We start from the raw sequence: 26,116 nt of genomic DNA, 5'->3' as shown, positions 1-26,116 counted from the left end.
CTAAATTGGGCTACACAATAAAATCAGTGTCGTGCCCTCATTCCAAAAAGAATGATCATGATGTTATGGATTCCCCCGACGATCAGAGAGGACAAAACTATACTAAAATTGTTCAAGCTCACATCTTAGGCTACGAGGAGGCATACTGGACTATCAGAAGAGTTATACGGCGCGACCAAGGAAAAAAGGGACTCAAGATCATTGATATGGGAACCGTGGCGGCAGTACCGCAATTCCTCGGAGTTGCCGAGCACCATAAAGGTCTGAATCACTTGCATCCTCCCGAGGCCCAGACGAAGCTCTAAACCTCTCCCCTGACGTCTGGAAGCTAGAATCCAGGGTCTGAAGAGGAATACACTTTGATCATCTCAACTTCAGGCATTCTTTCATGCTTCCAGATCGCTGTAGCGTCGTAAGTGGAAATTGTAAGAAATCAAAGAATCCCTGTGAAATATATAATATATCTAGCGGTGGGTGCGTCCTGGGTGCAACCTACAACCTACAACCTTCAGAAAGTAGGCCCATGACTTTTTCTGTTAAAAAAAAGATTTTTAATTTTTTTATGTGTAATAAAATAGCAAAATATAAGAGAATTTAATACGTCTAACTATTTAGGTCTTTATATAAAATTTATAGTCAAGTTTTTCGACTCAATAATAACAAATCCGACATATAAAAAGCAGACATTTTTCCTTAGAGAACAACTTAGTCAAATATTTATATGTAACTATACATTTAAAATACTTAAAACGGCAGTTAATGCAGGAACTGTTCTTTCTGCTGCTCATTTGAATCCATTTTTCTAAAACGCCAGCTTCCCAGACCGTCAAACTCCAAAATGTGTGTGTGATATTTCCTAATTTGTAGAAATAAATTAATTAAAGTCTAGATAAAAAATATACAGTTTCAGATCTAACCATAGAGTCGGTCTGTGTGTTATTGTCAGAAGTGTTATGCCCATGCTTTTCGCAATTTCATATATCGAACTCTCAACATCTATGGAAACTGCGCTGGTACATTCATCAAGTAAAGCATAACGTGGCCTAAGAAAGCAAAGTATTATATATCAAGCTTTTCACATGTAAATTATTCGTACTTATGATAAAATAGGCGAGCTATCGCCATACGTTGTTTTTCTCCTCCAGATAGAATGTCCTTCCAATCGCGAACCACATCAAAACTATCACTAAAAGTGGAATACAAAAATATTAATTAAAGTCGTAAAATTTTCATGAATTAAATAAAGAGTACTTACCGTTGCGCAATGTGCTCTAGGCTGACCATTTTTAAAATGTCTTTTAGCTCATTTTCGGTTATGTTCTTGCGTTTCATATCCTCTCGGGTATCGGGATAAATTATTTGGTCACATAAGCTGCCAATGGACATATACGGGCGCTGCGGAATATAGAACATGCAGGGTTTATCTTCCACGGGCCGTGGAATATGCAATTCCCCAGCATATATGGGCCAAAGTCCACTTAATATTCGGAATAAGCTAGACTTTCCACATCCATTTGGACCAGTTATTAACAAATGCACACCGGGCTCGATGCAAAGCGTTAGGCTTGGTACAACTATATCACAGTTGGGTGTCACTACTGGAACTGCTCGTAGAGTGATTGACATATTTCCGGGATCATCCGTATAAATAATGCGACCTTTAGCTACAGGTTTGCCATCACGGAATTCAATAATACCATTCATCTCGTCGTTTTCTACTACTGTTGCCTTACAATAGATTCCCTGAGCGGTTTCCTCAAACACATCCATCATGCCAGCTACACGGTAAGTGTAACCAGCAAGAGCAACAATCTCCTTGTAGGAAGACATCAATCGTTCAATGGCATCCGCTGCAGAAATTAGTAAATTTCTGGCCGTTGTCAAATACTGAGTGCGCTCGCTAACATTGGACTCAGTGGAAGAAGAATCAACAAGAGATGAAGAATCGCCGGCACTTCCTGTCAGAATAGGTAACGATACCATAATCATTCCAGTACCAGACCAAACGTATTTCATAAAAAATTGTTCAAGCATTATAAACCAAAGCTTTTGGCTAAAAATGTTATTCATTTGATTAACAAGGCGATTGTATGCCTGCCTTAACTGTTGCATCTCCACCTAAAAATTAAAATAAACGTTAAATTACTACATTCATTATTTTGTTCAATAATTCTGGAAAATATAACTTGCCTTATGCCCTCCGTAAAAAGCTATTTCTTCGGCATTTGTTATGATGCGTGAGTGAATATGCCTAAGGTAACCATAACGGTTTGCCTCTTCCGATACCAGCTGTCCAAACTTTGGTGAGACAATCCGTAAGATGTGCGCGGTTAGGGCAATGACACTTACAGACAAAGCCGGACCTGAATAGTGGGGTATAATATATTAAAACGGCATTAACACAAAAAAATTCTATTAACCTGTTAGGATATTCGCTTTCATTTTTCGGGACGATCTCATCAATGCTAAGCCAATTAGCATCAAGTCGAAACAAGGCTTAGTCAGGCTACTGTATAAATGAGCCACAGAACTGGCAAATACGGAAATATCTTCAGTGAGCCTATAGAGGAAATTATTTATGTTGCAAGTTTCAAGGGCTCTTATTACAAGTTTATTTTTCAGTAAATCAAAAACAAAGGTACTGGTGTTGTTCATAATTTTTGTTTTTTATGGTATTCTTTAAGTATTCTTTCTCAAATGGTGAGAGGTATCAAAACCAACTCAGAACTTTAGACACTATTACACTTGGAGATATAAGTAACTATCAAAAGAAACACAGCAAGTACCTTGGTTTTTAATAAGATAATAAAGTCTATAAATGAAAATAGACTTAACGACTAACCGATGATCCGCATTTTCGATACGTCCGTCCAAATTTGATACTCTATAGTAATTTTGATTCTTGAAATATAATCGGTATGAATGACGTACCAAACGCGTTCTAAAATAAAAAGTTAAGTGGAGTTAGAGTCTACTTATACTCTGCATACATCATTTTATTGTTTACCTGAAGGCGAGTGCCAATTTACTTTCTAGAAAACGTATCATTGAATTCACAAATGTAGCGGGGATAGCAATACCAAACCATTTAAGCAGAACGAAGGAAAACTGCTTAACGTCCTTACGCACTATAAATTTAACAAGTGCACCCTCTAATGCGGCCACATAAATACTGAGGAAGGTGCGGGAAATGAGGCAAAACGTGTGTATGCTGAGCAAGCCTGTCTCGTAGCACAGAGTATTAGGAATCATAATCTTAACTAGCATTCCCAGTTGCTTCAAAAATTCTTTGTTTAAACCAGGCTCGATCATCTGCTTATTGGTTTTGTTTTTTAATTTCTGTGCCACTAATAATTTTTCTGCTTCAGCGAGCTTTAAATCTTCATCAGAGCCATCTGTTCCTGATGGTGTTAATGCCCCTGTATTGATTTTTGTTTTCCCAGTTAAAATCTTTCTTGGGGATTGTGATTGCGTATTTCTTACATACGGAGTAGTAATCTTAATGGTAAGAGCTACTATCGCACTGGTCACGAGCACGCAGCTAAAAGCGTGCTTTGTAATTCCATTTTGTTCACATTTTTCCGCTATACGGTCTACGTATTTGGATAGAACGGTCATATTTACACAATATATATATATATAAGCCTGGTGCGTCTGTTAAAAATTTATTGAAATAAATGTAAGAAAAAAATATTTTTAGAACAAGATAAAAATGAAATGACGCTTCGGAGTCCGAAGCCTTTTAATAACCTTGCACATCGATCTTCCTACGCAAGGCGTAGTAATACAAATTCTATTATCTTCAGAAAGAACAAGCTTTTCCCATCTAGACTTGTCTTCCAACCGATCGTTACTGTGGAAAATAATTTCAGTGTTTAGGTATTAAACTTCAATTTTGAAACAATTTTGTCGATTGTTCCTATGGCATATATGTATGTGTATATCGACTTATCTTATATATATATGTACATATATATATACTGCCTTGATCTGCCTGATCTAAAATAAGTACATAGTATCAAAATAGTATCTTAATTTTAAAAATGGTTTTAAAACAAGTATAAACCATTTATTAACAAAACATCATGTAAAATGTATTTTAAAGATCCGGTCGACTATGCAAAATCAAATTCAGGACTAAGAGTAAAGACGTTGCCAACAAAAATGTCTACATATATCCATTTGTGGGAATTTAATAGCATTTTGACAAGTTTAAAACGAACAAACTGAGTTTTTGCTGACCTATCTACAGAAAAGTAGTCTGCATGTCTGAGTAGGGTTTATTATACATATGTATGTTAGAATATTGACTATTGCGTACCAATCGTTCTACTTTTTCTGATCAGTAATATTGGTGGGATTTGGTAGAGGAACACGTCAGAATCGATCAACTCGGTAGGGTTTTATGAACATATAAGAAAAAACAGATTTTCAAAGCAAAATTTAATAGTACAAAACAAAGACCGTCGCTGTCATTCGTACCCGTCGCGGTTTGAAGCAAAACTAATCAATGGCAATTCGAATTTCTCGCTTAAGGCAACGTTATAAAATACGTTTGCTACGCTTCCAAATTTGATAACAACTACTATAAATTAACAGCGGATATGTTAAAAATGTACTTATAAGTCGACCAGCGGAAGATTTGCTTAAAATTAATCTGCTGAGCGATTTAAATTTGTTCATAAGGAAGAAGTCGCATCTGAAATACATACATACAATATGTACGAATATTAAGCAGGCTATTTAAATTTATTTATTTAATGTATGGGTAATGGTAGTAAAAACGTATTTCATAGTCATAATATGTGTATGTGACTCCATAAGCTTGTGAATGTTTCAATAAAATGCCTATTCGATAACGTATCTAACACAACGCGGCACACCACACAATAATGGATGGATGGTGGTAGCAATCGTAAATCCAGATTAGCTGACGGAAGTTTATAGATTATATTATCAATTCCAAGAGGACTTTGAATCTTGTGTAATCTGTTTAGACTCTTTCCATAATTAAATACCGATATGAACTTTGGAATAACAGGCATGAGACAGACATGCCAACATGTACATATGCGTGTACCATGAACTTTTATGCGTTTCCAGCGACTAATTTGTATAGAACTTTACATATTACATAGCTCTATATGGTTGATTGTCAAATTACAAAATCCATACAAAGTCAGTACAGCGCGGTTCACATAATACAGCTGCAGTTTTCTGGCTTCCCGATCAGCTGTCTTTTTTCATCATATGTATAGGTGCATCGCACGTTGTGACATTAACTTTTTGTAAAAGCTTAAAAAGTTCATCCATACGTACTTACATTCACACATTTGTAACTAAACAAAACAAGGTACATTATTACGGGAAATAAAACCAAATAACACAACAGCTATGCTAAGGAGACAATTTAAATTTGTATGCATGTGTGTAAGTATGCACAATAAATCGCAAGTTTAAGAAAAGGTTCAGCTAATTTAGGTGATTATATTATGTACATATGTATGTATGTATGTATATGTATTATAATTATAAGGTCCCGGCTGTTATTTGATGTGCATATATGTATTTTTTTACACAGGTATGTATATATGTATGCATGTAAGAAGAATACTATTTATGCAGAACCCAAAAAACACTCTGGAACAACAACACACAAGCTTAAAGCGTAATCGTATATTATCTTTTCCCTCACAAATGATTCACACAATTACCAAATGCAGCAAGGGGCACGGAAAAAAGTATCAGTTTAAAGAACTTTGTATTTATAATATTGTAAATATACAAGAAAATATAAACAATAGTATAAAGAAGAACAGATCCCGTCTGTTATTACAATGTGATAGGCATGGCATGCATGCGGAACACAATAAAAACACAACCGAACAACACAAAAGCTTAAAGCTTAATGTACATATGTATGCACATTTGCACATATGTTTGTATATTTACGTACATACATCAATAAAAACGTATACGTATGTACCTATATATGTACATATGTATGTAGATACGATTGCTCCCTTGCTGGGTATTATGGTTTTAAGCAAATGGTTGCCACTCAACTGTATTATGTACATATGTATGTACTACGCACTTTCATATGTATTTAATCAATCAATTCTCTTAGGCGACTTTGAAAATTTAACACCCAAAAGGGTGTTAAGTATTTTTGTGACTTAATATCTTCTATGACAAAGAAATAATGTAAAGCGGAAAAAAAATTCTGAATATACGTACATATGTATGTATGTATGTACATACATATGTGGGGCTTTTTAAAGCCCAAAATACTATAGACTGGACTCATTACACTTTTATGAAAAAACAAATGATCCGAAACTATTCGGGCATAATAATTGTATTGTAGTAGGGGTTATAGTCGAAAGTTACTATAGACAGTACGTAGCTTTATAACTTTAAATAAAATAAAACATACATATATAAATGTGGATAAATAGTTACCTACATATGTACATACATAAATACTTGTATACGTGCATATGCATGTCATTTCTGTTATAATTGTATCACCAATTAAACGTAGACTTTTCGCTTTGTTACCGATTCTGAAATAAGCCTAGCCGCTCAGTTTGGACACATTCAGTGTATGTAACTGTATTTTTAAGTTTCCTTTCGACACTATTTTAAATATACTTATTACCTAAGCACAGTCACAACTATAGAATAAATAAATCTACCAGTTTAGAAATTCCCGAGATGTCGGTCACCCAAGCAGCGTTCAAAGATGGTCAAAAATGGGATTTAAATGAAGAAGAGTCAGATTTCGAGGTATGGTCCATGCCATTGTATTGTATGGAAAATTGTTTTTATACCTAGTACTCGAAGAGTATAGACGTTGTATATTCGCTTTTTGGTGGATGTGTGTAACACATATATTCTTGGTCAGCATCAATAGCCGAATCCATATAGGTATGTACATATGTCTGCCTTCCTGTCTGTCCGTCCGTCCCACTGTCCGTCTTGTTTGCCGCCTAGTTCTCAGACTATAACATTACTATAGCTGTTATAGCAACCAAATTTTGTGTGATAACACGCAGAATCAAGTTAGCCACTGACGAAAATCTGTGGCATCCACAATTTCGATACGAGAACACAAAAAACGCAGAATCATGGAGAATGACCCTTGGCATTAGCCAAAGGAAAAATGAAATTGCAGTGGCTACGCAACGCCTTCCATGCGCTTACTCATTATCTGTCTCACATATGTACTTTTCGTCGGACTTCGTTCGCCCTCTGGCGACCGTTCGACCGATTTTTATGAAATTTGTTGTATCCAAAATATCAATTCGTCCCTTTTGCTAACAGCGATATCAAACGATATATAAATTATATTGTATAAATTAAATAAATCACAGGATCAGATATGTACATATATACTGACTGAGTACCGGGTATAAAAGTAAAGCAATGTTGCCGCTCGTTATTAGAGGTTTTCAGCTGAATTGATGAACAATAAATTTTCCAGGAATATTATGATGCGTGCTCGGATCATTACGATTTTGATAGCTATAAAACTGATTTTAAAACATCTATAGAGCACGCCGAACTGGCGTTGCAGTATTTTTTTAATAACCAATTCGATGAAGCACGAAATATTTTGCAACCATTCGCCGAAACAAGCTTTTATCACTCATTGGGATATGCAGTATTTTCTTTTCTTGAGGCTATGCTTACTTTCGAAAATGTCGAGGGTGCGTCGGCGAAAATAAAAAAGTGTATAGAGCTTTGCCAATTATTCAGGAAAAAGAATACTCTAACGGAATCCATCACTAGTACATTCAAGAAGGTAACTATCCAGTGCAGAACCCAATATTTCATTACCTAAGTCTTCTTCAGAAAAACTATTCCCAGCTAACAGATCAGGAATGCCATGCTGAGCTGTGTTTGGCAGAGGCTTTATTAATGAACGCCCTCTTAACATTCATTGAGGATGATAATCTGAGTGGACTGATTCGTGGTAGCCTCAAAGTACGGCAATGTTATAGTGGTTTCAGGTGAGAAGGAATTTTATTGTGATAGTAATTTTGATTAGTTGTTTCTATGCGCAACAGAGCATGTGAGCAAATAATGAAGTCTCGTGAATGGATCTTCGACGTGGTCAAGGACTCAGCATCGGTTAGCACCCATTTCGCCAGTGGAGTGTATATGGGGATTGGAACGTTCAACCTTATGATATCAATATTACCTGGACGTATACTAAACATTCTTAAATTTATTGGATTTACGGGAAGCAAGGTACGTTTTTTAGTCAACCTCCCAGATAAAAGCCTACTGTTTTTTTTTAGACTACTGGTCTAGATTATCTAAAGAAGGGAAACCGAGAAAAAGGGTTGCGCCAGATTCTTTGCGGATTGTCCTTGCTTGGGTATTATCTTGTGGTAATAGCTATGCTAAGCGATCGGCATTCGGACTCCGATGTACAGTTTTGCGATGAAATTCTAACAGCTCAGCTTGCCAAATATCCAAAGGGAGGATGGATACTTTTTCTTAAGGGACGACTTGAGCTAATCAAAGGAAATTTGTTTGCAGCAGAGTTATGGTACTTAAAATCAGTGCATTCACAAATCACGTGGCCACAACTTCACCATTTAAGCTTTTGGGAGCTTTTTTGGTTGAATAGTCTAATGGGAAATTGGGCAGAGGCAGAACTATATGCAACATATTTGCTGAAAAATAGTAGTTGGTCACGAACCATTTATACATATCATTTAGCCGCGGTCAAATTGGCATGCATTCAACAGAGAAGGACCACTGCTTGTAACATTACCGATCCTGATATAGAGGCTCTAATGCTTGAAGTCCCCGCATTTAGGCAGAGGATTTCTGGGAAATCGCTACCAATGGAGAAGTTTATGATTAAGCGAGCAGTTCGTTTTGGCGCTCAAAACAGTGATCTCGTTCTCCCGCTTATCGAGCTAATGTATCTGTGGAACATATTTAAATTGATTAAAGCAAACTCACTTATCGCCGACGATATTCTACAGACAATTAATAAAGAGTTAGTCCTGCTAAAGGACCCAAGTCAAACTTCACAATTATACTATGCAGACAATCGAGCCCTTTGTCTCTTGCTGCGTGGAGCTTTCTATAGGCAAATGGAGCAGCCGAATCTAGCTCTTCAGTAAGCGTATCTCGAGCAGAGAAAATTATCCAATTATAATTACCTATTTCGATTTCAGGGACTTGCACGATTGCTTAACACAAAGAGGAATTAAGGAGGACTTGTTTTTATTACCATATGCTTATGTTGAGTCCGCCCTTTGTTACGTACCTTTCAACAAAAATCAAGCCATATCCATGCTACAGGATACCAAGTATGCGTAACTTGATCAATCCCATAAACATACAATAGTACCTATTATCATTAACAGGAAAAAGTTTTCGCACTACGCGTTAGAGTCCCGGCTGCACCTCAGGATACACATGGCGTTAATGGATTTAAATGATAATACCGACGGGGAATTGTAAATTCAGAATTTTGTGGATTTGTTTAGTTGTTTCTAGGTATGCTTTCTGCAGAAATCTGTTCTGTATTGCGCAGAGCAAAGTAGGAATAAAAGCTTGGTTATATTGTTCAGTAATATTTTTGTCATTTTATTGTGGGAATTGAAAATTCCATATACTCGTACATGCGAAATTTGTTCATATACATGATTGAATTATAAGTATACATTATTAATTTGTATTATAATGGAAATTAATTAATGGTATTCTAACCATATAATTATTTTTGATGTGTTGGTGTAGTGCTTAGTGTGCATAGTCTGATTAATACTATAACCTTTTCCTTAAGTTCTCAAATTGATCGTACTTAATAGAGCAGTATAAGTTAGTTAAGAATACATTTATGTTTGATCAATTTAACATTAGAAAATGCAAAAGCCTTAACTAATCAGTACTATGTATATTAACGTGTCATTATAACAGGCTATTAATTACTTATTTTCTTAAAAGCATTAGTTTTGTGTATATTTCTTAGTTTAAATTTTAATCTTAATTTGAATGAAATCATTTTCTACAACATAGTCAAAATTCAATTTGCTGAGCACTTAGCAAGGCCAAGAAAGCAAAAGCCCTGTGTTTTTTCCTTTATGTAGGGGATAGTTTAGGCCTAAGCCAATTTTTCATTTATTCTTCCATTCACGGGAAAGATTTTATTTAAGTTCAATTTAAAGTTTTATTGCCCCTGCAGAGGATGTTTTTGTTTATGTTTGTCTAAATATTTGTACATATATTGAATGTCAAAAGAAAAAAATTAATGATAAAAGGGATTAATAAAAAAGGATCGTGCGGAACTGAATTTAAGGGATAAATGAGTCTTTATGTAGATAAAAGTAGATAAATACAAATCGTTGTCTTATTTAATATCAATGGCTAATGGAACCCCAAAATGTATAAGTATATATGTACAACGCAAGAACGCCTGTATAGACTTTCATATACATTAACGCTAAACAAAATAAGTACAATAAGGAAAATTACGAAATAGAAATGATATTTCTAATGCTTTTGAAAGTTGCTGGTTTCTGAATATTTACATACATATTTAATATGTACATCAAATGATTGGGGCCGCCGAAATAGACCAGATCTCGCTACTATGAATTGAAATCTGTAAGGTATACTGTTTCGTGAATTACATATTTATACGGTGTATGAAATGCATGGGATGCTATCCGTGCATGGATAGAAATTGTTTATATAAGTTTTGATTCTAAATTATGAATTTTATGAAATAAATAAGATTGATATATGTATATTAAATACGTACATATGCTATAATGTATTGGATCGTAAATAACTTTATGCTTTACCGACTGACAATATTTTGTATATATATATATATATATATATAATTTTTTTGTTTTGTTTTGCTAGTTGTTTGTTATATGTATATCACAAGTTTGAAGAGAGTAGAAAGTGGTGATTTAACTACTATTGGCATAAACCAGCAATTAAAACAGTTTTTGCTTTCAATTGCTTTTAACCGAAACAAGACAATTATCGTTATGGCATACAAAGCTACGTAGCATGTACATACATACGTATGAATAAAAAAAATGATCGCCTTAGCAATTGATGCCATTTAGGGTTGCACTGCAACTTGGATGGCGAAGAGACGACACAGCGACACTGCTAACGCTTCCATCTGGAATTGAGTTATTTTGCGAATTATTGGGATCTTCAATAGAACGAAAACGTAGAAAACCTTGCTCGGTCACTAACATGCTGTCCGAAGCACTTGATGTCGTGCATGAATTGGATGAGGCTGATGCAACCGAAGCTGACGAAGTAGCACTCAATTCGGAACGAAGCTTTCCATTATTTTGTACATGCAGATGTGAATGTTGAAGGGTCGAATTTTGATGTGAATGTGGGTGTTGCGACTGGGGGTCATGGATACGATTTTTTGCGATTGCAGCCAGTGCAGCTTGCGATTTGTTATTGCCAATTGAGTTTTGAGTGTTGATTTCGCCTGAAATGGCCAAACCATTCTCGTTGCTAATTAAGTTTGTGCACTCCACATTGCTTCCCGATATCATGTCGTCCTCTTCCTCATCTTCTTCTTCGGAATTACGATCGTACGGTAGCTGCTGAAGCTGATGTTCCTTAAGAGGAATACCATTTATCGGATCAGCTTGAAATGGTGTTAAGTCTGTACCAGCTTGTAATGACCTCCCGTTGGAGGAGCGCTTACTTCTCTGGTAATAGTGGGCTCTCTCTGAGAGAGCTAAAGTCTGTACTCCGTTAGCTATCATTCGCTGGCCACCAACAGAAGATAATGGCACAGCCATAGCTCGACTTGGCGTAGGCCCTCCTAATGTCATGCCTCCGTTAACAATACTGTTCAAGGTACCGCTTTTGCGCACACCGTTGAAAAATCCACGCTCATATGAATTATAGCTGGCATAACGCCCGCCCCCACCATTCGATGAGGAGCAGGAGTTTGTTGAGTTGGAACTTCGACGCTCGGTATTCTCAAAGCCGTTACGTTCGAGCGATGCGTTCAGTTTTCTTTCCCGACTTTTAGCTATCTTGAGCCGGTCATGATCGCGCTCCGGCCAGCACTCAATGTTGGGTTGCAGTTGGACATTGTTTACAGATTTCTCTTTAAACACGGGACGTTCGAAGTTGTTGAATTCAAATCTAGAGTTATCCTCCTCAAGTGGTTCCGAGTAACATGTGTCGCTTTGCAATAGCAAAATTTGTTGTTGTGAAGAGCCCGAACCAGAGCCAGAACCAGGCTTAGAATTAACAACATTTTGGTCTAGTTTTTGGATATTTTCCACCCCTACAACTGATGAGCTCGTACGTAAATCAAAGTTTGGGTTTTCATAATGATCTGTTGTAGCATCAGTCATATAGTCCGTACTCATGTAAGTGGTCTGTTCATGAACTCGCATGTGATGTTGATGCTGATGCGGATGCTGCTGTTGATGATAGTTTTGTGCACTTTGGGATCCATACTCTGCTATATTATGGTTAACAGCGCTTCTAATTGATCCGGTATCATACGGCCTCTGGTACATCGGCTCCTGCAACTGGTACTCGCAGTTGCGCCCACTCGGGGATGCAGCATTGGGCCCTATAGGATTGAGAGCATAGCTGTCATCGTATATGAGTTTTCCCGTCCGCATGGTATATGTGTGGAGATTTGTGTTGGCATTGCAAATGGCCGGATAATCAGTTTCAAACTGCTCCTGACTGGAGCTCGATGTACAGGGTAAAAAGAAGTTTGTAACATTTGAGTTGTGGCCGCCGTTTCCACCATGCTTTTCCCTAACTGCATTGCCAGCGCTACCGCCGCCAGTTTGGCCGTACGCACCCATGGAAACCACGGGGCCAACGATGCGCACGTCCCCATTTAGGCCAGCTGGAACATTTGGTGAATTTGGATCGATACTAGTCTTCAGGCCAGTCACCCACGATATAAGGGTTATTATCGCAATCTCTATAAGTCGCAGGGAGAACTGGTATCCCCATTGTAACCAATCCACCTCGACTATATTCGCTTGACGCGAAGACGAAATGCAAATGGCTCCAAATATCTGCAGAGCAGCCAGTAGCACAAACAGCAGTGCCGTGGCAATAGTGATGTGTATAGCGTACGATAGGTTCTGATAGCCATGTATATAGTTCTGGGACTTGCTGCGCAAGATGCGCTTCAGTATTCGATATAAGTAGAGATATAGAAAACCCAGACTGAGGCATATGAATATGTAGATAATCTGACAGATGAGCGTTAGGACGCGTGGCGGTGGAGGTGGACTTGCCAGACTTGCCGATGATGAGATTGTCGCAGAAATTTGACTTTGCTGATAATGCTGACGTCGAAAGTACTGCTGTTGCTGCTGTTGCTGGAAGTACAAGTGATGGTTCTTCAGCGTATACGATTCGACGTAGTGCAGCGTAATGCAGAGTACAATGTGAACGCCGCAGCCCACGACTACGGTGAGGGGTCTTATCAAAGCCGAGTAACGATTGTTCTTATGATTCAACGACTTCAGGAAGAGGAATAAAATGAGCACAGAAAAGGCAACTGTCAAAAATGTGGAAGGTAAATTCAGAAGAAGCTCTGCGACAAATATATTAAAGGTTCCATGGATATTGTACGCATCATAACAGAGGAAAAATATCCGCATTATGCAAATCGTTATTAGTATGAGATGAATGCAAACAAAATACGACTGTGCGAAAAGATGTGTTAGCTTATTATAAGTGAGAAGTTTGTAGAGCGAGTACACTGATAATATTGTGAAAAGTACCACCGACAGGTATATATGTATGTTCCAGGCCCAAGTCCAGGTGGTGTGTGCTGATGCCGCTGCCGCAGCAGCAGCCTCGTCGCGAGCCCCGCCGCTTGGACCCTGACCCTGGCCCTGAATAGTCGAAGCAAATGTGGTAGTCGTCCTGCTTGTCATTTGCCCAGATTGGCCAGCGTTTGTGGTTGCGTATGAGAACGATGTAGCGGCTACATCTCCAATAGCAGCTGCAGCAGCCGGTGTGGTCACTGTGGACTGGTTTGAGTTATCGTAGAAGTCAAGCTGACCTGACAAATGTTTGCTTTGGTTGATGTTTGGACTGGCAGAGGAACCATCTCCTCCGGCATTGTCTTCGTTTGCTGAAGAGTTTTCGATCAGAACAATTGGAGAGGACGGTGGGTGATGGAAGCTGGTGACCGGTCTCGGAGTTACCTGCTTCAATAGAACTGCTGGAATGTCACTTTTTTTACCATTTGATCCGAGAATGCGTCTTATATTTGGCAGCACCTCCTGCTTCTTATTAGGGCCACTGTAATCCACGTTCTGTGCACCTTGTCTCTTTGAGCCAATCTGTTCACTCAAATAATCTTCGTTGCTGGCGGGCTGGCGGGCCGGTGTATTAAGAGCTTTTTTGCGATCAAGTCCGACCGTATCGAACACTGCATCTTGTGTGCTTGTGGACACAACAGGACTCTTGCTCTCCAGACCATTATCATAACTTACATTCGCTATCAAAATGCCGTTGGCCTCGTTGCTGGTGCTCCCCAAATCAGGCGGTCGAATGGGTATCCTGTCCTGGCTGGGCATCAGGCTGGGAGGTGGAATGGGTCGTCTATTAATGGCAATTTGGCCCTCATTATTTGAGCCGCGTAATGTTGGCTTGTCCGCAAACGGGTTTTGATATTCCCGTGGTAGTGGTGGCGTAAAAAAAGTTCGAGACGGCGGCGAGTATAGTGGAATATCGCCTGGATACATTGGTATTGTCGGGGACTGAGCTCCATTTGTCTTTTTCAATAGGTTAGGTACTGTAAGTATATTTATTGTGGGTAAGTTCAAATGCACTGGCATATTATATACTATTATCTACATATATACATATTGCACGAAAAGAAACAATACTCACTTGACGGCACTGGTGTGGAATTATACTGCATTGTGTGACGGTGACGATCTCTGTCATGCGAGTGGTGACGATTTGGATTGGGGTAAGTGGGATTATTGTTACTTTTCAATATGTCAGCATTGGGCGCAGAGGTGGGAAGTGCATGATCTCTCTCCAAGTCTAGCTCGTAGTTTCTTTGACGACCACTTGTGCTCTGTTGCTGATGAATCGAGTGATATCTGTGATAAATATAGAGATTGTGAAAGAAATGTAGATCAGGCTCGAAATACCACCCATGTACATATATAGCAGTGGTACGCAAAATTTTTTTGTTCGACGTACACCTTCAAATCAAGAAATTTTAGAGCTACACCAAAGAAAAAAGCAATGTTTATTTAATAATTATTTTTCACTTAAATCAATATACCTTATACGAAAAGATGTTTAGTGACTTTTTTTTTTTAATTCGAAATTCCAGCTATAGTTTGAAAGCTTTAAGTTTTAAGTCCCATCAGTTTTTAGCCCGATGATTATTCCTGTTCCTTTTTCGGTAAGAGTCCAAGGGTTGTCCAAATGTTATGGGCTTCGTACCCAGTCCATAGGTCGTTTTCCAGCTATTAGCTAAAAGTGTTTCACTATCAAAGCCAGCACATTTATTTCTGAATCAGTAGCCCTGGCATTTGGAAACATTTTATTATTTCCATTGAAAGTGTAGCTGATCCATAACCTCAACATAGCGCGAAAGCTTTCATTTTTGTCCGAAGACATTTAAATACTAGAATTCGTGCCTTGAATTTTTCTGTTGATCTCAAATGAGCTCATTTAAATAAATGAGCGAGTATGTAGGCCAGATATGCAAGTTGTACTATCCAGTTCTCGTTTAAAACGCAAAAGCAAGATCCGAACCCTGGGCCTATTAAAACGTCTGGGTCTTTTTTTTAGTGGCTCATAAATCCGAGAAAGCACTTTTCCACGAGAAAGCCATCGTACTTCTGTATGAAACAAGAGTGACTGATGATCTGCTCCTATTTCCTGACACACTGCACTAAACAGATTGAAGTTTAGCAGTCACGACTTGATTGACAGTAAATGACAGTTCTAACAACTTTTTGGAGGACAAAAAACCATTCATCAGTGTTTTCCTGTTTAAAAAATAATGTGAGGCTGTCCGCGCAATAATAAGTCGGTCGGGAAACATTTTTATTGTTTTTTAAATTACAGTCCCGTGCTTTTAGCTTCAAATTTGGGTAAGTCCTCTATAAACAATTTTATAAGAAATTTCGGTAAATGCTTTACGGAAAAATTACCAATTTTCCCAAGACGGCTGAGCGTATTCTGAAACGTTTGAGCCTTAACGGACGTGGGACAACAGAAAAAGCAATTTCACGAAACTTTCACAGATTGTAAATGATTGTAGAAAAGTTATGCTTTCGTCGCTAATTAACGAATCGGTTAATGAGGTCAATTTTATTGAGATACACTTCACTGATTTTGCCCCCTGCCACCGTGCCAGATTGCTCACAAACATATTTAAACTTTGCTATTGCGTTTTATTATCTCTCTATTATATAAAAGAGGGGAAACGTTGTGAGTCGTTGCTACGGCCACGACTTTACATTTATACTCGATACGCAGTCAGTATGGTCCCCTCCGCCAGAGGGCGCACATAATGCACGACAAAGAGTGTCTGAGAGAGATACAGAAAATGCGTAGGCGACGTGAACGGCGTGATGCCACAGATTTTCGTCCTTTGTGGGGGCGGAAGAGGGCGTGGCATACATTTTGAAACAAACTTATTTTAGTGTTTTATCACAGGAGCCTAGATACAACAATTCGTTGCTCTAGCTTTTCTAGCCTCTGGGAACTAGGCGTCAAACAAAACGGACAGACAGACAGACACAGCTCAATCGACTCGGCTATTGACGCTGGTCGGCTATGGGGTCGCAAAAGCTTTCTTCTGAGCGTTACACATATACATTTTCCGCACAAATCTAATATACCCCTATACTCTTTGAGTACAAAAAATGAGTGCATACGAATGAATTCGGCAACCACCCCTCACTCATTCAATTCATGCATCTTCGTTGAAATGTAATGAGTATGAGTCTTTCGTTAGTGCGCTCATTCACTCTTTCGGCGTAGATTTGAATTCACTCAATTCATTTTAAACATTGTTAATTATAATTTTTGTCATTCATCTAGAACCTTATATAAATCGATTGTTGGGTGTTGGGTAAAGAGTGATCACTTTAGTGAACAAGCTCTGTTGCTAAATTGTTCACTTGATCACTCATGAACCAGACATACATATGCAATATTTAATAATACAGCTGCTATAGCTATAGTAATAGCTATTTATGTCGTACCTCTGGGTCGTCAGGAGTGGTGTAGCAACTGTAGTTAGGCCTGAAGCATAGCTATTGTCTGGTATGCTGCGTTTCGTTGTAGATGTTGTGCCGTAAGCGACCTTTATCAGAACGGCGGCCACACTACGCTCAAAATTATCCAATTTTTCCAAATAACCGCTGGCCGCAACTGGAGAGGAACCAGAAATTGCATGGCTTTCTCCAATGCCAGTCGAGCTGCTGTTGCCTCCGTGTCCGTGTCCAACTGGCTTTGCCCGGGAAATTGTATTGTTTCTGGACGACTCATCAGTGGATGTCAGCTTCGGTTCCTCCACTAGCAGCGAATGCGATAAGCAAATATGATGTGAGGCTATTAGCAGCATAAACAACATAAAGAAACGGTGGCGTTGAAGCATAATTAGAGCCAGCAAATCGAAGAGAATGATGCTCAAAGGTCCTTCGATTCTTTTCCTGCTCACACGACACGGAAAGTGGTAGCCATTTCTATTAGCACAGATTCTTGAAGATGCGGGTGTCTGCGGGATCAGAACGCTTGATAATACTGATGCGAACCTGCTTCCCAGATGACTTGAATCACATGTGGAACTCAACATCTTATAATTTTCCCTTGAAAGCTTGTGATCCGTTGTGAAAACCGCTTGATGGCCTAAAAATAAGTAAGGCCAATTCCGATTATAGAATGTGTCAAATTTAACTGCAATCAGTACTTACCTCTTCCTGTGTTGGCTCGCTTTTTAACTTTAATGCGGTACCCATAGTTCACTGATGACATGACTCTATCCTTTTGCTTCCGATTGCGATTCTTTTCATCTATTCGTTTTAATTGCAATCTTAATACATAGATCCAGAGCTCAATTTGTTACTTTTAAGTTGGCTTTCGAGTATATTCACCTGAATATTATAAGGAAACGGTGCCTAAACGAACGAAAAAACGAATAAATACGGGAATAAATACGATCACTGATCCAAAGGCTAAGCAAATCAATGAGTTTCTTGTTTCTTGTCCCTCCCCTTGTGACTTGTAAGTAGATCTGAGATACTTTTTAAAAAAATCCACAGACCTATGGCTGCCAGGACTACTCCAAAACGGACCAAAGCTGGTGGGATAATGTAATATTCCTAACAGAAAGCAAGGCTAACCGTTATGGCAGTGGCAGCAAGACAATGGCTTAGCGGAAACCAAATACTGAGCTGCAGAAGAATCACTTAAGATCAACAGTGAATCACGGAGAGGGTGTAGTGTCATGATTTGGGGCTGCATTTCCACAAAAGGAGTGGGAAATCTTGTTTTCATTGATGGGATAATGGATAATTTTTAAAGAAAATTTGAAGCAGTTGGTGGAGAAAATGGGCATTGCCAACACGTTCAAGTTGTATCAGGACACTGACCAAAAGTCATGGAAACGCCCAGCTTTATTTTGTTGAATTATATTTTCTTTTAATTTTAAATAAAGATTTAAATATGTATTCCTTTATGATAAGGTAATACTGCAAGCTTTATTCTACAATTTGAAAATTATCGTTTACCCGATACCCCATAAAGTATACATATTCTTGGGCTGCATCAATAGCCGAGTCGATTGAGCCATGTCTGTCTGTTCGTCCGTCCGTCCCTATGAGCGCATAGTGCTCAGAGACTATAAGAGCTTGAGCAACGACATTTTGTATCCAGACTTCTGTGATATGTCGCTGTTACAAGTGTATTTCAAAACCCTGACACGCCCCCTTCCGCTCCCTTGACGTGTCGTTCAATATTTGCGTCGTCTGGTGAAGCCTTACTGACTATTAATATTAATGTTATCCACTGTAGCACATAGTAATTATACAGATAATTCGGATAATTAATCGTCTTATCAGGGCAGAAGTATCGCTCGCGAATAATTAAGATAAATAGAACAAAGATGGCAGAGGCCTTCCATAAACCTGTGTAACTGTTGTGCCAAGACACACGTGCCTACACCTTATGATATTCTCTAAGCAGTTTGTATATATTTTCATACTATATACTTATATATATGTGCTATATATACAGTTGAACTTCGATATCTCAAAAGTTTGTACATTACATTTTCTATATTTCGAACTAAAACGGTTGGGAACCAGTGCTGATAGTTTAGCCTATTTCAGACTAGATCGAGCATTTTTAAAAGGTGACTAGCTTATAAAAATTGCAATTAGCTTATATAGGCTGTTTAGTATATTATGAAAACAAATTCAGCTTATTTTAGCTTTAAACTAAAATTTAATCTTTTCTGGATTTTTTGTTGAAGAACAAAAATTGGAGTGGTTTTTTATCCATTTCATGATGGAAACTTTGTTCATAAGAGCAAGATTTTGGTTGTGTTAAATTTAAGACTAGCCTATAATGTTGTTCTTAATAAACTCAATGTATTTTCCTTTGTCATTGGGGGAAGTTGGGGAAGTTTTGGAAGATAGTAAGATCACCGACATTGATAGTATAAAGTCGTACGATAAAATGTATTTGTTAAAATGGGAAAATACCGACAGTACTATTAAATTTCGGGCATATGTAGGTGCTGGCCTACAAAGATGCGGGGAGAAAGAACCCATTCGAACCACTTGCTCTATTTGCTACTCAAATGCTTTCTCTCCTGGTGAAATGCTGATGTGGAACGAGTGTTCAGTCAAATGAATCTAGTTAAAACTAAATTTTGGAACGTTTCAAATGTTATAAGGTTGCATAGATAAGAAAAATATTGCCACAACTACGAATTGCCATTAAAATATTTTAATTTAATTTCAAAAAACGACAAATACTACAACAGTAAAGAGCGGGATGCTCTAGTATAACAAAATCACTAATACCACCAAATATTGTATATTTTGGGGCCGTAATCCTTTTCCCTTTCCTTTTAGCTACGTTTACCATTTTTTTTCAAATCTCTGAAAACCAGGCAGCACTGCTTGGGATATAAAGTTAAATCAAAGAACTGCCATCACATCTCATAATTCGTAAATCGCACAATAATACCATATATACATGGTTTAGACTGGTTACCTTATTAGAACTAGAGGTAGAGGTAACAACTTTTTGCTTTAATGTTTCAATCCTTTACACGTTTCGAATACACAATGGCCTCCAAAGTTCCCAATTCGTCCGTGAGGTTTGGCAAAATTTGGTGCATCGATTAGCAAATAAATGGAGAACGATTTCGTATAAGAATGAATATCCTCATCTGAATGGTCGGATAAGCTCTCAAATATTGATATAAATGGCAGAACATTTTTGAAATCGATTTATTAAACCCAAATCGATCTAGTCTAGCCGCCAGCCTTAGACAGGCCAATGGGGAACCTGATTTGCAGCTTATAGAATTTATATTTAGTATTCCAAACTGAACAAGAGATAACAAGTCACTTTAAACAATAATCTATGAAACCTGCTATTCATTGAAATATAGTAGTCTTTTCAGAAAATAGGAAAAATTTTAAAAATTAAACTAAAACCTCCAGCAGCGGACAGTGAAATGTGGACAGTAAAAAAGTGATTTGTTTTGTTTTATAAAGTTTTGGTTTGTTTTTCAAGAGAAAAGTTCATGAAACTAACTAAATGAAATAAAAGGCTAACGAAAAACATTAAAAGTTGTAATCCAACGTCCTTGTTTTCAAAAGAATCCTGAAATCAAAAAGTGTTCACTTTTATAATTTTACGGAAAAATTCATTCTAGGTTTTTAGTACGGAAATAAAATTTTTCTGTTATTACGTTTAATTCGATGAATATTGAAGAGTATGTAATGAATTAGTTAAATATTTTTTTGAATTTCCTCGCTCTTTTAGAACTAGTTTTTCTACGCGAAAGCTTACCTCCAAATTTGCAGATTGATTCGATGTTTATATCGTTGTGCCACACTTTTCCAAATATTTCTTTCAATTCAGATAAAGTTTTGGGTCTCTGTTTTCATATTTAAACGATCAGGATGGGCTAAATATTAAAACCTATTCCCACTAATGATAAGTATTATTTTAGCTAAGAGAACTCATTGTTGGAAAAATCAAACTTTTTGTATATATCATTACAAAATACAATTAAAAAGTGGAAAAAAATATGCCTAACCAATCTTGCCTGACCATCCTAGAAGATGAGAGCGTCAGCAAGCGGAAAGTGGTTCTCATTTGGCGGAATGAGGGTTTCCTCTGAAATTTGTTTGCACATTACCACCTTACATATCCGTCAACTAGCGCCAGATACCCAACTCAAAAAAAAAAAAAAAAAACATCCACAGAAAATCCTGATGTTTTCGTTTCAGGCATAAACTTTTATAGAGTTCTCAGACCTTGCGACGATCATTCGTCTTACTTTCCCAACAAACCACATTTATCTTATATCAATTATAAACATTACGATTCTCCAATCATTTAAAGTCAAAGTTTTCAGTTTTAACCATTGGCGCCTTTTCTGGGGGGACGTCGTTTTACCGAACCGCGTTTTTCGAAATTGTGCATAAAATTGTTTAAAGAAAACTTCCTCATCCCAAGTTTTAAGATAATAGTGCCAAAACGAATGTTTTCCAAACCCAATATAGCTGCCCTGTCGGCTTCAGTAATTTTGTATACATTTTTTTTTTATTTTAACTTCTTGCTTTTTATACCCGATACTCAAAATGAGTATTGGGGTATATTAGATTTGTGGTAAAAGTGGATGTGTGTAACGTCCAGAAGGAATCGTTTCCGACCCCATAAAGTATATATATATTCTTGATCAGCATCAATAGCCGAGACGATTGAGCCTGTCCGTCTGTCTGTCCGTCCGTCCGTCCGTCTGTCCGTCTGTCCGCCCCCTTCAGCGCCTAGTGCTCAAAGACTATAAGAGCTAGAGGAAGGATGTTTTGGATCCAGACTTCTGTGATATGTCACTGCTACAAAAATATTTCAAAACTTCGCCCCGCCCACTTCCGCCCCCACAAAGGACGAAAATCTGTGGCATCCACATTTTTAAAGATACGATAAAACCAAAAACGCAGAATCGTAGAGGATGACTATATGTTCTAGAGTGTAAAATCTCAACCAGATCGTATAATTATTATAGCCAGAATCAAGAAAACAATTTCATTCTTTCTCGCTCTGTCTCTCTCTAACACACAGGTTTCATGGTCGGTTTTGCCAATTGCAAAATATGAGTTCAAGGATCTCAGAACCTATAAGAGCCAGAGCAACCAAATTTGGTATCCACACTCCTGTGATATCGGACCTTGACCGTTTCGTGTCCAAATTTCGCCACACCCCCTTCCGCCCCCGCAAAGGACGAAAATCTGGGGCATCCATAAATCTCAGAGACTATTAAGGCTAGAGTAACCAAATTTGGTATCCGCACTTCTGTTAGATCTCACTATAAAACGTATATCTCAGAATTTCGCCCCACCCCCTTCCGCCCCCACAAAGGACGAAAATCTGTTGCATCCACAATATTGCACATTCGAGAAAACTAAAAACGCAGAATCATAGATAATGACCGTGTCTATCAGATTGCTGAATCTGGATCAGATCAGATAATTTTTATAGCCAAAAGGAACAAATCAATTTGCAGTGGCTACGCAGCGCCCGACGTCACGCTCAGACTGATTTTCTGTCTCTCTCGCACTCACTCTTTGTCGTGTCGTTTAATATTAGCGGCGTCTGCCGGAGGAGAGCCATACTGACTTAGTATCGGGTATAACTGTAGAGTTGCGGTCTTCGCAGCAACTCACAACGTTCCCCCTCGTTTTTTTATGAAAGAGAGACGTTATCTACACAATAAAAAGGTTTCCCAACTGACTTGAGTTTTTGCATAAAGTTAGATAAAATGAGTGTCCGCATTTCACTGTCCGCTACTGTATGTTAAATGTTCTACCTGTTTCATATTCAGTTTTGAATCAATTTAGTTTTCATTACGGCCTTGCCTCGGTATAGAATAGGTCAATAAGGTCCTGCCAACGTTTCAATAGCATTTGAGCCAATATTTCTTAAAACACTTGCCAAAACTTACTTCTGGTTGACTGGTTGCTACAATGCCTTTGACATTCCTCTATAAAATTTAAATGAAATTAAGATCTTGTGACTGGGCTAGGCATGGCAAAACGTCGATATTTTCAGATGCACCCCAATTCCTAGCGAATTTTCGTGAAAGATCCTTTTGAGAAGCATTTTTCAACTGACACATAACTCACATAACTGACATAGCTATATAAATTATTCATTTTCAATCCTTTTAAACATCCAGCCTTTAATTTTTAGCAAAATTCTTAGGTCTCATCTTCGGGACCGATCAATGAGCTCTCTTCGCTAAAAAAATGTTTTTCATCAAAATATTCAATAACTAAACTTTTTTTTTTTATTTTTAATTTTTTTTTATACTCATTTACCTTAGCACTACTATTTTAATGGACAGCTGGTTTCATGGGTAATGTCTAAAGTCGTGAAAAACAAGAAGATGGAATTCTAATGTAATGGGATTTGTAATGTTTACATTCCAGACATTTTAAATAGGTATCACTTGTTCAATTTGGAATACTACATATATTAATTTTGTTCAAAAATCATTCATTACTCATTTATTCAGTTTGTGGAAAAACAAATAAAATAAAATACATAGTACAGTTCGTCGGAAGTCTCACTACACTATGTACATCACTGTATTATTATGTATTTGTGGGAATTTTTGTATTTCACAAGATACATAATCTCAGGAATAGCACTTTCATTGGTATTTACATAAGACAGACGGATAAAATCGGATTATTATGGATTGGATAAAAAAATTGAATTAGCAATAGCTTCAGCGCCCGAGCAGCTTTCTGTCGTTTCCAAGTGTCACAAAAAAATTTTTGGAACTTCAAAACTCCACTTTTGCAATGTCCGACGTTATAGTTACTACGTTAGTATACATTCTTAGATGTCTCAAAGCTAATATTATTCACTGGCTACTTTAAGCCATTGCCACTGTATACACATGTACATATGTAACCATACATATTTTATACATACATATTAAGGTAAATGTGTGTACATATGTATTCATTTTGGATATAAATTTCACACAAATATTTACCGTTTACTTCATGATTATGGTTTGTTTCAAAGAGAACGACAATAGAGGTGCCGATAAAATTTCCATTATATACGGATGGGTATGCATCCATCAAACAAGTTATTGGCTTTAACACATGCACATTGAACTAAATATGTGCATGTATTAATATGTATACATGCACGCATATGTGCATTAAAGATACATACATATGTGTACTTATTTGAGCAAGTAAAATGGGGCGTACGTATAGGACTCCGACATAAACCGTAGGTCAAAAGCAAAATAAACGGTTAGGTAACTCCGATATTACTAGAATATTTTTCAATTCACGCATAAAAACAATAAAGATTATGTATATTGTGTTGTGACGTCTCGATTTTTCACTTTTCAACAAGAATCCACAAAATGGCGGATATCTTAATCGATTAACTATCGTAAATATCGATAAATATTTATGATTGATATCGTATAGAAAAGTATGGGTATTCAGTAATAATATATACCTTAAAATTTTGCGTAACGATTTCCTCCACCAGATTTGTTGCTGGTGTTTCTTTACCACCAGTACTCAGATCCGGAAATATATGTAGCGATTAATACTCGCCCTTCTTCAGCGCACCAACGCTCACAATTAAAAAATTACTGCATGCTTTCATACCATATTTTAATAATGTAGATAAACACAACATAAGTGTAGCCGTAGAGCATCTACAATTGGTCCCAGTCTGCGAATTATATGACACTTGTACATTTTTGGTATTAACGGAGTTTTTTACATAGGATAAACATAGGGGCCTAGTGGTGGCAAAAACTTGCGTCTTTTAAGGACGCAGTTGCGTCTATTCGGAATATTTCATTTTTTTTAGCTTCACAGAATATTTTTTACACTTATCTATAGTATTGGCATATAAAAAACCAGTTTAAACAATCTAAATTTGCCGGTTAAAAAGTGTCTGAGGAAGAAAAAGGAAATATGCATCCATATAAAACATATACATTGAACCTTTTTGTGATCCCCTGAGGCCCTGATTTGATGATTTCCTCGTCATCAAACATATAAACTAAAAACTAGGAACCTGTGCTTGCATCTCTGGCAAGATTCAAAATCGCCCGACGCATCCCTAATGTAAACTTGGAACAAAGAACTTGGGAAAGCCACACACGCCTCGTGGCGTAAGTTCTACAGCGAAGTCAAGAGCCATATAAGACCCATATAAGACTGATAGCAAATTGCTGAGCCATCTCGTGAAGAGATTTGCGGCAGTTCGCCACAGTAGCCGAGTTCGAGGAGATCGCGTTAAGTGATCTGATCGCAGCTATAAATGTTTAGCTGGGTTTCGCAACTGCTTGAAGGCAGTTCACAGCCTCCCTGATCGCTATAACTTCCACCTGGAATACGCTACAGTGATTTGGTAGCCTGAATGAGTGCTTTATGTTTAGCTGTTCAGAGAGGATTCCTCTTATGACCCTGCCGTCGAGCTTCCATCCATCCGTGAAGATGTTTATGGCCCCATCTGGGCCTGGGAGTCCCTCGAGCCATTCGTCTCTGTGAGGGATGATGGTGCTTAATGGAGTATCCGTGTACTCCTTTGGAACTTGATAGCCCGTTCTTGCTTGGACAATGTTGTTTTTATTTAGTGTCACTGTGGATGAGTGACCTATGTGCTGAGGTACCCAATGTTCAGAGTCTCTAAGACGTATTGCTGCCATTTCTGCCCGCTCTTTTCCTGCAAGGTCAAGGCTCTGGAGGCATAACATGGCGTTTAGCGCATCATTTGGTGTGGTTCGAAGAGTTCCACTGATGCAGAGGGCGGCAGTTCTTTGAACTTTGCC

The 26,116-nt window shown here is 37.8% G+C and overlaps 3 protein-coding genes across 15 annotated transcripts; 1 reads left to right on the top strand and 2 right to left on the bottom strand.

Annotated features, from left to right (window-relative positions):
- Positions 1-585: 585 nt before the first annotated feature.
- Positions 586-5,890, bottom strand: LOC108164432 (ATP-binding cassette sub-family D member). Of its 2 annotated transcripts, none has more exons than XM_017300126.2 (9): positions 5,715-5,890; positions 3,008-3,654; positions 2,843-2,941; positions 2,421-2,560; positions 2,191-2,363; positions 1,256-2,118; positions 1,097-1,186; positions 918-1,043; positions 586-856 (listed from the first exon to the last, which is right to left on the bottom strand). In XM_017300126.2, exons 2-9 carry the CDS (start codon positions 3,616-3,618, stop codon positions 757-759), a joined length of 2,202 nt encoding a protein of 733 aa, XP_017155615.1. In that variant the 5' UTR covers positions 3,619-3,654; positions 5,715-5,890; the 3' UTR covers positions 586-756. The 2 variants fall into 2 exon arrangements, with proteins under 2 accessions (XP_017155615.1, XP_033250300.1); XM_033394409.1 differs by lacking the exon at positions 5,715-5,890 and adding an exon at positions 4,322-4,459.
- LOC108164431 (tetratricopeptide repeat protein 39B-like) lies at positions 5,029-9,605 on the top strand. 8 transcript variants are annotated; one of them, XM_017300122.2, is made up of 8 exons: positions 5,029-5,353; positions 6,705-6,792; positions 7,490-7,810; positions 7,861-8,018; positions 8,076-8,259; positions 8,310-9,145; positions 9,204-9,338; positions 9,396-9,605. In XM_017300122.2, exons 2-8 carry the CDS (start codon positions 6,721-6,723, stop codon positions 9,490-9,492), a joined length of 1,803 nt encoding a protein of 600 aa, XP_017155611.1. In that variant the 5' UTR covers positions 5,029-5,353; positions 6,705-6,720; the 3' UTR covers positions 9,493-9,605. The 8 variants fall into 8 exon arrangements, with proteins under 8 accessions (XP_017155611.1, XP_017155609.1, XP_017155608.1 ...); XM_017300120.2 differs by having other exon boundaries at positions 5,029-5,430; XM_017300119.2 differs by having other exon boundaries at positions 5,029-5,481.
- On the bottom strand, positions 9,593-24,689 carry LOC108164429. 5 transcript variants are annotated; one of them, XM_017300115.2, is made up of 6 exons: positions 24,302-24,689; positions 18,147-18,170; positions 17,967-18,085; positions 17,256-17,901; positions 14,911-15,128; positions 9,593-14,812 (listed from the first exon to the last, which is right to left on the bottom strand). In XM_017300115.2, the coding sequence occupies exons 3-6, from the start codon at positions 18,025-18,027 to the stop codon at positions 11,094-11,096; spliced, it is 4,644 nt and encodes a 1,547-aa protein (XP_017155604.1). In that variant the 5' UTR covers positions 18,028-18,085; positions 18,147-18,170; positions 24,302-24,689; the 3' UTR covers positions 9,593-11,093. The 5 variants fall into 5 exon arrangements, with proteins under 5 accessions (XP_017155604.1, XP_017155605.1, XP_017155603.1 ...); XM_017300116.2 differs by having other exon boundaries at positions 17,967-18,065; XM_017300114.2 differs by having other exon boundaries at positions 17,967-18,170; positions 24,302-24,428; positions 24,490-24,689.
- Between the last annotated feature and the right edge of the window lie 1,427 nt (positions 24,690-26,116).

Source organism: Drosophila miranda, chromosome 5 (assembly GCF_003369915.1).
Source record: "Drosophila miranda strain MSH22 chromosome 5, D.miranda_PacBio2.1, whole genome shotgun sequence".
In the NCBI taxonomy this organism is placed as follows: domain Eukaryota; kingdom Metazoa; phylum Arthropoda; class Insecta; order Diptera; family Drosophilidae; genus Drosophila; species Drosophila miranda.
This window is presented reverse-complemented; position numbering and strand designations above follow the sequence as displayed.